Source organism: Rhinolophus hipposideros (genome assembly GCF_964194185.1).
Source record: "Rhinolophus hipposideros genome assembly, chromosome: 1".
Lineage (NCBI taxonomy): Eukaryota > Metazoa > Chordata > Mammalia > Chiroptera > Rhinolophidae > Rhinolophus > Rhinolophus hipposideros.
This window is the reverse complement of record NC_138047.1, coordinates 71,005,567-71,017,909: the sequence shown is the minus strand read 5'-3', so window position 1 is coordinate 71,017,909 and position 12,343 is coordinate 71,005,567. Positions and strand designations below refer to the sequence as shown.

Here is a 12,343-nt window from a genome sequence, read left to right as displayed (position 1 = left end):
AAATCATGAAATGAACCTAGAAATCTAAATATTTTACATCCTCTTCTGTTTTGATTTATTGAATTACATATTCTATAACATCATTATTTTCTTTGTAGTCATACATGATTAACAGGATTTTGTGGGCTGAATTCTAGACCATAATTTATAGCCTGTTTCTGTAAAATAAATCACAGCACATTGCTGGCAATGAACTTATAAATACAGGAAAAAGTTAAAGTAAAAGATATTTAACATATAATAATGTATTTTGGTTATAGATTATAAATGTTTCTTATAAATTGCTTGTTTACTTCTTAAAATGGTTATTGACTACCTTCTCTGTGTCAGGCACAGTGTTAGGGACTATGAAAAAAATAAATCTGGTTTTGTGACCAAAATGTTGATGAATCATTATAATATCTGTTGAACAAACCATTTCAAGTCCCAATTAATACATGTAGTTCCAAGAAATTAATGTGTCCCTCTTACCCTTTAAATTGTATTTCTAATTCTTTAATGCCTTTAATTGAGGGTAGCTTACTGTTGCAAGTTGCTTTTCAGGATTGCATAGTTTAGTCTTAATTGTATCATGAACATTTAATGATACAAATTTTCCATCCTGTGTTCTGGAATTAGTAACCACCATCCCAACTGAACATCATGTCTGCGTCCTCTTCACTTGCTTTCTGTCTTCTGTGCATCACATTCAGGCTCACACTCTTTCTTATCTTGATTATTAGAATAGACTCCGTGATTTTTCTTCCAGCTTTACTCCACTTTGCACATTGATGCAAGACATGGTCATGATATCATTTCATTGCTCAAAGCCCTTTGATATCTTTCTAGTACATGTATAATGTAGGATAGACCACGTAGCAAATCATGAAAAGCCTTTCAAAATTTAATTCTATCTTCCTGTCCAAATTCACTTTGTGGTGTTTGCCTGCATCCAGATAAACTTGAGTTCAGATCCCATTCTGACACTAATTTAGCTAAGCAAGTTATTTAACTCCTCTGAGCCTTGATTTCCTCACTTATGCGTAAAATGAAGATAATAATAATAATACCTACTTCATACATAGTATTGTGTATATTAAATGAATATATATGTATACGTCTAACTAATGTATTCAGAAATATTAATAGAGAATTTAAAAATTATAATTAATAGCATTAACTATAATACTTTCTGGGCTCTAAATTAAATCACTCAGTATTTGACGTACACGTTCTGCTCTTCTTTTCTGCTTTTGCCCCGGTTGTTTCTTCTGTCTAGAATGTTGTCCTTTTCACATCAGCAAACACAAATTCTATTTATCCTTCAAGGCCTAAGCCTAATGTAATCTCATGTAAGACTGCTGATTATTTTAAATTAAAGTAAATTTATTGACTTGAATACACAAATCATAGGCATGTATCCATACCTCTTCCACTGAACTTCTCAGAGCACTACAGGCAGATTATCATCTGATTTACCTTGAACTTAATCTGAGAACACGATTTCTCACACTATGCATATCGATACTTCTTGCTCTGATAACGCTACATAAAAAATCACCCCAGAACTCAATACTCAATATCTGAACACAAGAAGCATATATATATATATATATATATATATATATATATATATATATATATACACATATATATATGTATGTATGTATGTATGTATGTATGTATTTTTTTTGTCTTGCTCATGGGTCATTTTTTTGTCATGCTCATTAGACCTGCTGCAACTCATTTAAGCTAGGCTGGACCCAGGCTCTGGGCTCCAGATAGAAGGCACCAGGCATACACTGCGTATCTCTCCATGTGTCTCTCATTTACCTAGGACTGGCAGCTATCTGGGGAATGTTCTCCTCATGACTACTGGCAGAAGCACAGGAAAACAAGTGGGAGTATGCAATGGAAGGAACTGGCACCCTGTAGCATTTGCCCACATTCATTGGCAAAAGCCAGTCTCACGGCTAAGCCACAATTAGTGAGGCAGGGAAATCCATCTCAGCTATTGTGGGTGGGACTGCAAAGACAAAATGCAATTCTATTAACAGGGAAGGAATACAGAATCAGTTATAATGCAACCTAGCACACTATATTTACTTCAGAATTCCTTTTTCAAGGACAGGAAATCCCTGTAATGGACTTTGGGAAAGGGAGCCTAAGATAAGGAGGAATCATTGAAGAGGATTTCAAGACAGTAAAATCACAGGATCTGCATGTTGGAAGGTCTATCTGGGGTGTCTGGAGAACATGGATTGCAATGCGAAGGCAGACTGGCTACTACCTGAAGTAATTACAGCATACTACACGGAACATGCAATATGCGAAAGGACAAACAATTAAGTTCACGAACTTTCCACCATGCACTTAACATGTGTGGCTGGAGATAATGGGATAGGTCCAGGAGGTCTTTAAATAGTAAAATTGGATGGATTTAGTAATTGAGTAGATGATGTGAACAAAAGTGAGTGAGATACTGAGAACAGCACCTAGTTTACTCTAGGGTAGTGAAGTTCACATCGCTAATGTTAATTCTTTAGATGAGAATGTAAATAAAATAAAATGGGCAATGTAGAACATACCTCATCATAATAATGTCCTAAGTATAGACACATTACAAAGCACTTTCAGACATATTTCAACTTCAGGGCAACTTTATGTGTTCATATTGTTCACTTTTTTTATAACAGAGAAATTAAAGTGCAAGGAAATGACAGGAATATCTGAGCAAATAAACTAGATAAATGGAGGCTTCACTCTTTATTTACTGATTCAGAACCTTCTGGCCAGTTTATAAAGTATCTTCTTCCTTCAATCTGCAACATGAGAAAAATGACTGTTGTCCAATTCGGCGGGTAAATTTAAAGTAAAATAAGGTATTTGAAAAGCTCTAATAAGCAATAATTATAATATATATCCCCAGTAATTGTCTAAATTACATATTCTATTATTTTTCCTATAACTTTTATTAAGCCTTTCATTGTTTTCTCCCTCTTATAGCAGTTACATCATGCTACACAAATGCAGAATTCACACTGGACTTAATTTCTTTTTATTCCTTTATTTCTTCTTTTTATTCTTTTTCTTTTCCTTTTCCCTTCCTTCCTTCCTTTGTCCCTTGCATCCTTCCTCCTTTCCCTCTTTCTTTTCTTCCTTCCCAGTCTTTCATGTAGTCTTTTTTTCCCGCTATTTGTTTATGTTTTTGCAAATACTGTCTCTACACTCCAACTGTAAACTTCTTGAGAAGACGTTATCTCAGTGCTACACACTTCCTAAAAATTTAATAAGCATACTTTAGTGGACGGAAGAGTAGAGTCTTTTCCATCCTTTATCCCAATGTGATAGAAAAACACTCCTCCCTTTTGCTCAACTAATGATAGAAGAATTACTTTCCATCAATTTGTGATTGTCTGAATATACCCTGTCATTTCCTGTCTTCATACCTTTCTCTTTATCCCTTCCTCTTGTCCCTCCTCTCCAACAGAATTATGTCCAAAATAGGTGACCCAGCCAGTATTCACAATACCCTTTTCCTTATCCACAACATGTGACTGGTCTAGGATGGCCCTTTGACAGGCCAGTGAGAAAATGGAAACTGCATTGGATGAGAGCTTCCAGAAAAATGCTATTGGAAGGTGTCGTGCAGGGTCTCAGCTCCCACTCCCCGCCCAAGAACGCAGGACACGGTAAGGCCAAAAAGGAACACCCACGGAGCCATAGATAGGGGAGTCAAACCAATATATTCTCGCTGGTGGCTGGGCTGGAGACACAGGAAACAGGATCTACATAATCTGCCTAACAGCAGTCCGCGCTTGCCAGCCACCATCTTTTTGCTAGCCCCCATTTCTTTTCTGCTAGCGTAGCCACAGCCCTTATATTAGTGGCCAATGGCTTACGGGTTACAGCTGACGGCCAACTAGCCACAGCTGCTGGCCATCTGATCACAGTGGATGGCCATTTACTACCCGAGCCAGCACCTTTCTATTGTGAGGCCGAGAGCCTGGAAACCGTTTTTGGGGGCTTTGTCCCCACAGAAGGTCCCTAAGTTGGCTTCATCCCCTTCGGCCTGTTGCTCCTTCATCCTGCCTGGAAAGTGCAACAGATGCCTGGAGGTAGAAAAGCCATCAAGCAACTCTGAGAATGAAAGCCACACATTATGGAACACAGAGCCAGGCCTTGAAAAGAGCATAACTGAACTGCTCTTAGTCTATAATAGCCCTGGACTGCCTGCTTCCCGATTTCTTATTGTTAGAGATCAATGCTACCTTTGTGTGAAGCTTAGCATTACTAATACACAAATGCTGAAGTTACTTCTTCTAGGTGTTTTTCTTCTCATATACCCCTAGTTAAAATTTTCTCATATCCTGATACTTCCACCACACGTTGGTCTTTATGTGGAATCCTTTGGTTTATTCATCCATATTGTCTGTTAGTCTACAAGCCCTTGGAGCGCAAGGACTCTTACTCATAAGTATTCTTCCCTGGGGATCCTGGAACATAACCTCAATATAACAGGGGCTGACTCAAAATTCAGTGAATTGAATTGAATTGAGTTGAATCAAATGGAATTGAATGGTGCTCAGGTGGAAAAAGGAATCTAAACGGGGCTAATCTTCATTTGCTACAGTGATGTGTTGTGTCACAAAACTCAAGCCTGGAGAAAAACTCATTCTGCCCCCTGCACCAGAGAGTAGGCAGACTTATTTTGTCAGTCCTACATCCATTGTCTAGGCATCTATTTTTTCCTTTTTTATATTGATTTTCCTTTTGGGGAAATTATTCTCCCCCCTCTCAATCCCAGTTTACATTTGACAAAAATTAACACACGATCTGGGCCTTGCAGTTCAGGATATTCTAACCTTTTGGCCATGGTAATTAGCTCAAGGATAAGTATGTAACCAACATAAGCCAGGGACATAATTCTGGAATTTTGTGGGCTAGATGGGAATAAGAGTGTTCTTTGTGCTGAGACTGATAATGGTAAAGACAATATAAATTTGGAGGTGCCAGGGATCCCAGTGTGGACATCACGAGTCTGTGAATGAAGCCAAAAGAGATGAGAGCAGAACCAAAAGATTGGAAGGAGTTGGGGGAAGCAACCAAGTCCCGTGAGTAGTGGTATTTAAGTTCTTGAATTCTCGAACATGATCCCTGAAATCAGACTAGCATTAACAAATGTTAACCATTTGTGACTTAGGCAAAATTACTTAACCACTCTGTTTCTTCATGTATAAAATAGGATGATAATAGTACATTAATTTAGTCTTCATTTTGAGCTTTAAATGAGACAGCACATGTAAAAAAAAAACTTATAACAGTGCCTGACACACAGTGCATGACTAATAAATATTAGCCATTATTAGTATAGATATTTTAATACATGGCTTTTGAGTTATGTACATACAGCAATAAGTTATCTTTTTTGCTTTAGTTGTTTGAATTAGGTTTCTATCGTTTTCAACCAAAAGGGTCTAGTCTAAATTAATAGATAGCATAAAGCTCAAGAGTGTACAGGTTTATGGCAGGACAAATTCCCTTCTCTAAGCTGAGGTAGAAAAGGGGAATTGAGTCAATTAACTCTGGACCATCTGGCTCTCCCTAGATGATGGCTATCAGTAATTTTTCTTGAGGTCCATAGACCCCAGCTCCTACTTAGGAAAAGAGTTTCCTCATCAGCATCCCATTCATATTCACAAAAACCTTCCTTTTTTCTATGTTGCAAGTTAATAATATCTCTGCTATAATGATTAATTTTTTAAACATATAAAAATGCAGAAAATGGGAAATAAAACATATGACAGAGATAAAATGAAGGGAAATATTTCTATAATTAAAATACATTTTCTATTGCTTTTTATTTCTTAAGTCTTAAGCTGGAAACTTTTCATACTAGTTTAGAGTAAATAATATTGTAAGTAAGCAGCCTACATGCTAAATAGCATACTTTCCTTGGTGTAGATTTCTGGAGGGATATGCAGGGGATTTGCATGCTTAATTCCCATTAGCACCTGTCACTGGGATTTATTATCCCAGAGTTAATTCTCCACTCACTGCAGCCAAGAAAAAGGAAGCCCTGGTACATGGATTTAAATGAAGCTTTTTATTTTTTCAAAATGAGATGAATTTCATGTCTATTCCTTAAATACCTGCAGTATTCCAACCCTGAAAAAAATTCATATTTAAATTCATTTTTGGTAAATATTTGCACAAACTTGATTTTATTCAACAACTAGAAAAGTATATTCATAATTTGAAAATTTGTCTTGTGGGGGAAAAAAGTCTTAATCAAGAAGTTAGATTAGTTTTCAAATCCATTAGCTTTTACTTTTCCATTCAATGTTGAATACACGTTTATTGACCATCTATTACATGCCAGGCAGTTTTCTAGGTTCTGAGAGTGGTAAAAGTACTAAGAAAAGAATCCCTCACCTTGAGAAGCATACAACCTACTGGAGAGTATATATATATATATATATATATATATATATATATATATATACAGAATTATATATAGACACATATATTTACACATATGTCTATGTACACTTAACCTAGACATGTATACAGATATACATGTGCATACAGAGGGTGTCAAAAATGTATACACATTTTAAGAAAGGAAAAAAACTGTATTAAAATTGTAATACTCAAAATATACCAATAACAAAAGATGAATACAAGTCACGTTTGACTTCTGCAATTACAAGAGGTGCTCAAAGTGGTTACCATCAGTGTAATTTTAATGAAGATTTTTCCTTTCTTTAAATGTGTATACATTTTTTTGGCACCCTCTGTATATGTGTTTATATAAAAGAAGTGCTATGTGAAAAATCAAACCAGGTGACTGCAATTGAGGGTGATGAGGTGAGTGTTATTTGAGGTAGTTGGTCAGAGAAGGTTTCTCTAAACAGTGACATTTGAGCCCAGATCTAAGTGAAGTAAGTTAGCAATCCTATGCTGAGGAGCCTATGCAACACTGCATTACCTCTTTTGTGAAGAAAAAAACTAGTTGGAATGTTGATATACAGGGGAAGTTCCATCTGTAGCCATTGATCATAGGAAACTCAACTGCTTGGTAAAACGGATCTATTTGCTGTTTTGTTTGTTTGTTTGTTTGTTTGTTTTTCCTATCCTTGTTCTTGTGCTGTCACTCTCCCCTCCCTGTTCCACCTTATTTCTATATACTATTACTCAAACCATTCTCCTGCCCTCTTTAGGCTGAATTTCAGTATTGTACTACTTTTGCACTGCTTATCTTTTACTCTTTCTTTGAAAGAATTTCATGCAGTATCTGTCACTGAGCACCTCAAATGCCCCATACAGGATTATGTGACAATTTAATTTTATTTAATTAACTAGACTTTGAGGTTTCTTCCCTATTGACATTTTGGCAATCAATCAACCAATAGTAATTGAACACCAACTATATATATTGGGCTCTGTGTTAGGAGCTGGGGATGAAATGATGAACAAGGCAAAGTTACTGCCTTAAAAAAGAAACTCAGTTAGAAATTACAGTTAATACAATTAAAATAAATAAGTAAATAACTTTTAGATGTTGTTGCTATGATAGTGAATATATGTGGGGGTTTCTTTCTTACTACTTAAGCTGCTGACCCTCTTGGAAAAATTGTAAAGACAAATATGAAATATAATCATAATCCTTTCTGGTGATGTCATCCTCAAAATAAATGACAGGTTATGAGTGGCCAAGATGCACTGTCCAACATGGTGGTTTACTAGCTAAGTGGCTATTAATTATGTAACAATTAAAATTCCAAACTTACACTAGTCACATTGCAAGTGCTCAATAGCCACGTGTGTATAATGACCACCATTTTGGAGAACATGAATATGAACACATTCCTCATTGCAAAAAGTTCTGTTAGACAGCACTGGTCTAGAGAGCATGAAGCTGATAGGAATGTTTTATCAATAGTAAGAATAGCAACTAACAGTTTTACATGGCAGGCACTTCACATATATTTATCTAATTTATTTTTCACAAAACCCTATGATAGTTATTGCTACTAAACCTATTTTACAGATTAGGAAACTGAGATACCCAGCTTTATTGTTCAATATCTGTCAACTAGTAATGAGGAATGCTAAGCATTAATCCAGACAGTCTGGTGTGGGAACCTACTCTCTTACCAAAATCTCGTGATATTTTAGTATGGGGGAGCTAAAGAGGGTGAAAACCGACATTTTTATATGTCAAGCAGCTCCTCCCTAGAAATAAGAAATGGTCAGATTTGTCAATGTTTTTGCCAAAGATGACTTTTTCGGATCTGTCAGATTCATCCAAGACACATTTTATTTGTCAGAGGGTTAGATGGAGCTTGGCAGGCAGAATTGTGGAATGCTAGAATTGAAAAGAACTTTGCAACCATCCAATAAAATATTTTACAGATGAAGAAACTGAAACATGCGTTTACCTGACCTGTCCAGGATGACAGAGCGGGTTATGACCCCAGCCAAGATTAGACAGCAAGCTTCCTGCCTGTGTGCATGTGTGTATGCACCCCCCCCCTTGGCATCGAGAGCTTAAAATTTCCCTTATGTATTATTTATTATTAGCTTAGAAATGTACTAGTCTTGGGAGGTAGTTTTCTTCTTCCCAAAATGTTAGCTGTGAAAGTGTGTATTGACTTTTTAATCCATCCACTTTCCTTATGCCTAGCTTTTCTTATTTTATCCACCCATTCCTACCTTGCTCCTTCATCATTACAACAGGGAGGCACAACCTAGCTACCCAGACAATTCTTTCCTGAACAACAACGACAACAACAAGGTGAAAAACAATTGATAGCAATTTGAGTGCATAGGCACACCGTCAAGAGTTTGGAAAACATGTCATAGGTTCCACCATCACTGTAAGTGAGTCTCCATAAATCTTGTGCATTATTTCTGGGAGTGTCTCCCGGGATTATCTCACCATGCTTTACATACTCAACCTTGCTAGCCACCAAGATGCATGCAAGTCATGCTCTGTTGAAGAATTAGTTTTCCATGAGCTTTTAGTTTCTGTTCCACGACGGAGAGGTCACAGGCGCCCAGAGCACAAAGCAGTTTGAATGGCGCTGGAAACCCCAAGGTTGCAGCGGGTTGGGCACGGAAAAGCCTTCACGTCTTCTTCCCCACCATGGAGAACTTCAGCTCCAGCCTGCACCCAGCTTTACCAATCTCAAGTCCCGAAATCTCGTAGAGCGAGTCCAGTCCCGGGAGTCTGGCTCAGGCTTTGCTGGCGCCGTGGAGAGGCTGGCAGGCAGTCGGCTGAGCGCCCCAGGACACAGCCAAGGGGCTCCGGGCGCGCCGCTGCGCTCTGCGCGTCCAGGTCTGGCGCACCGCGGGAGGCCGGCGCGCTCGCACTCTCCGCTGTCCTTTCCACCTTCAGGCCCCTCTCTCCCCCGGCTTCGGCAGGTAAACCGCGCCGGGCGCGCATCTCCCTCCCATCCCTGCTTACAGAAGGCGGCCGGGCGCGCTCCCGCCGCCGCTTGCCCCCCAGCGGAGACAGTTGGGCTGCGCCCTCCACGCCTCCGAGGCGAGCGCCTCCGCGGTCCCTGGCACCGCACACCGACTGGGAGGTGACCCTCCTTCGCCACCCGGCAGTGGTAGCCGGGACGTCTCCACGCCGCGTGAGAACGCTGAGATTGGAGACGGGAGCGCCTCACAGTGCCCAACTCGCGCTCTCCGCTGTCTCCTCCTCCCACTTCTGACTTCCTCCTCCCCCCGCCCCCGCCCGCCCGCGCCTGTGTGTGTTCGGCACTGGCGAGCGGACCCGGAGAGCAGTCCAGGCTCGGCACGCGGCGGAGCCACGGCGCTCCAGCTGCGGGGGGGAGCGACGAGGCGGCCGCCTTGCGCCTCCCCGGACTTCCCAAGTGGGGGCAGAGCATCCGCTCTCGGGGCCGCCAGTTAGAAGGCACAGGGAAAGACCGACCTCCAAACTCCTCCTCAGCGTCTCATCTCCACCCCCTTTTGGCCCCTGCCCTTGGAGAAAGTGGAGTGGGGCGCTTGGTTATCATTATTTCCTCTGACTGCTTCGTAGTGCACGGATTCAGCTGCTGCCCAGTGGGGCTTTCCGCGGCTCGCGCGTCTGTGTGTGGTTCCCCCCGGCACACCTCTGTCGACGATGAGGAAAGGTCTGCGGGCGACAGCGGCCCGCTGCGGACTGGGACTGGGATACGTGCTGCAAATGCTCGTGCTACCTGCCCTGGCCCTTCTCAGCGCCAGCGGCACCGGTTCGGCAGCTCAAGGTAAGGGGGTCCGCCGAGCTCCGCGGCCACCTCCCTTCGCTTCTTCCTTCCCTCCTTCTTCCTCTCCTCCCCGGTTCTCCTGGCTTCCTTAATCCGCTTCGTTGCACTCTACTGGAAATCACTTTAAATGCCACTTTCCCAACTAGTCAAGAAGCTTTGGTTATTATTATTTTTAACCTGTCTTCCGAGATGGGCACGGATGGAGCAGGGACGCACAGGGTCGTCTTGGGTGTCTTTGGCACTTTCTGCTCCACTCGCTCACGTTGTTGCATATTATACACACAGAGGTTTGCAGAGACTCTCCGTGTGAGTGTCTATATGGCTTGCCTCAGATGCACTGATGCGCAGAGGCTCCCCGCGCTGTGCCACGTCTGGGTTGCGGGATCTTCGGTGAGTCTCTGAGCACGCCACACGCCGAAGGGCGCTCAGCTAAGGACATATCCATTACAGCCGAGGACCCCCCAAGCTCCGCTGCCCCTCGGCTGCTGCTCAGGGTGCTGTGGAGACACACAGCACACCCCGACCCGCACGACCCACCCTGCGGCAGACCCCGGGGGTGCGCACGCCTCCGCTCTCCGTGTCTCCCTCCCCGCAGGCGACGGAGAAACTTAAAACCTCAGAGCTCTGGGGACGGGTTGCTTAAACCAAATCCGAAACTCTCCGGGGTAACCGGCCTGTTTAGAACTCTGACATTTTAATTTAGCGCGCGTCCAGCTATAAAATAACTGCCTGGGTCCCTGGGCAAAACCTGGGTTGGGAGAAAAGCGGCCAGGAGTTGAGGGTGGGTAAGGAGGAGGGGAGGCACGGGGGCTGATCGCCGAGCTCCCTTCTTGTCCACCGAGTTTGAATTGGTAGCGGCAGCTACCAGCCTTGCGAGCTCGGGAAGCTGAGGGGAAGAGAGATGCAGTGGAAAGAGTCAACGCTGCCCTCTCCGGGGTCTCTCTCGGGTCTCCGGGGCCCCCAACCTCTTGGCCAAGGAAAGCTCCCATCTGGGTCTTTTCGATCAGTACAGTGGTGGTCACTGGCTCTGGGGATGCAATTCAGCTTTTCCCTCAGGATGGGGATGACGTTGGGAAGTGGGAATGGAGGAAGCTTCTGCAGCATTAGGAGGTAATTTCAGGCGTCCCATCATCTCGGTTTACACTTCTGTACACATTGGGAGAGCAGAAGAGGTGCGGCGATAGCCTCATCTCCCCCGGCGTAGATCACATACTCTGGGGGTTCGGACAGTATCCCCTCTGATCTGCGAAGGCGCTGGGGGCCAGGGCGTCGGGGGTGCAGGGGAGCTCTGAACGTAGGTGAGTGTGGTCTGGGTGGGGAGGAAAGTGATTAGCAAGGCTTTGTGAGTTAACCGTAGCTACTTCGGGAATAAATTTTCCTGCTGCCGCGCTAAGTGGCCACGCTCATAAATACTTCCTCTCCTTCTTGCCAGATGCCTCCCATCCCGAGGTTCTGCTCTGGTTTTCTTATGCATACTTCCAGAGCACATCTGCCCATTTTACAAAGGATTCTCCGTTAAGGATCCTATGAACTTGTACATTTCTTGAAATTTGTTAAGAAGTTATCAGGGCGATATCCAAAGGTGATGGGGGTGGTGGTGTTTGGAAGTTTAAGTGGGCAACCTGATGAATAGTTGTGGACTCACTAGCGTGGCTCCCTGTGGAATTCGCCTGCTGTTATGGGGTGTACAGAGCCATGGGGTAGCGTCTGGGAAGGGGAATGGGCAGTGAGAGAACTGTTTGGGAAAAGGACAAATTAAAGTCCCCAAAGATGCCAAAAAGGAGATATGATATCCCTGCTGAGAGGGTACTAAAGCCAAATTTAAAAGACTGTAGTAAAAAAGGATCAATAAAAATGATCAAATTGGACATTGTAAGTGGATTAATATTGAAAGAAGAAGGGAGAAGAAATGAAAAGATGCTCAGCAAAGACTGAGCGTTTGCCACTTGGGCTGTTTTTCTTCTTATTGACCAGGCAAGCCAAAGATTGAGGACTGAACCTGCTTTTCTGATCTTAAGTGGAAAAATAAAATGTATTCCATTGGGTGTATGTATTTTAGTGCTGTTCGTCATTTAGTTTTAATTCTTTCAGTTCCAGATCAA

The 12,343-nt window shown here is 42.2% G+C and overlaps 1 protein-coding gene across 3 annotated transcripts in view; it reads left to right on the top strand.

Annotated features, from left to right (window-relative positions):
* The first annotated feature begins 9,283 nt into the window (after positions 1-9,283).
* Positions 9,284-12,343, top strand: part of UNC5C (unc-5 netrin receptor C) — a 368,028-nt gene continuing 364,968 nt past the window's right edge. Inside the window, exons 1-2 of one of the 3 annotated variants that reach the window (XM_081059736.1) lie at positions 9,284-9,408; positions 10,034-10,241. In XM_081059736.1, coding sequence (XP_080915862.1) covers positions 10,118-10,241 — 124 coding nt within the window. In that variant the 5' untranslated portion in view covers positions 9,284-9,408; positions 10,034-10,117. Of the gene's footprint in view, positions 9,409-9,889; positions 10,242-12,343 lie in introns of those variants that run through there. The other 2 variants (XM_081059735.1, XM_081059737.1) reach the window with 2 other exon arrangements.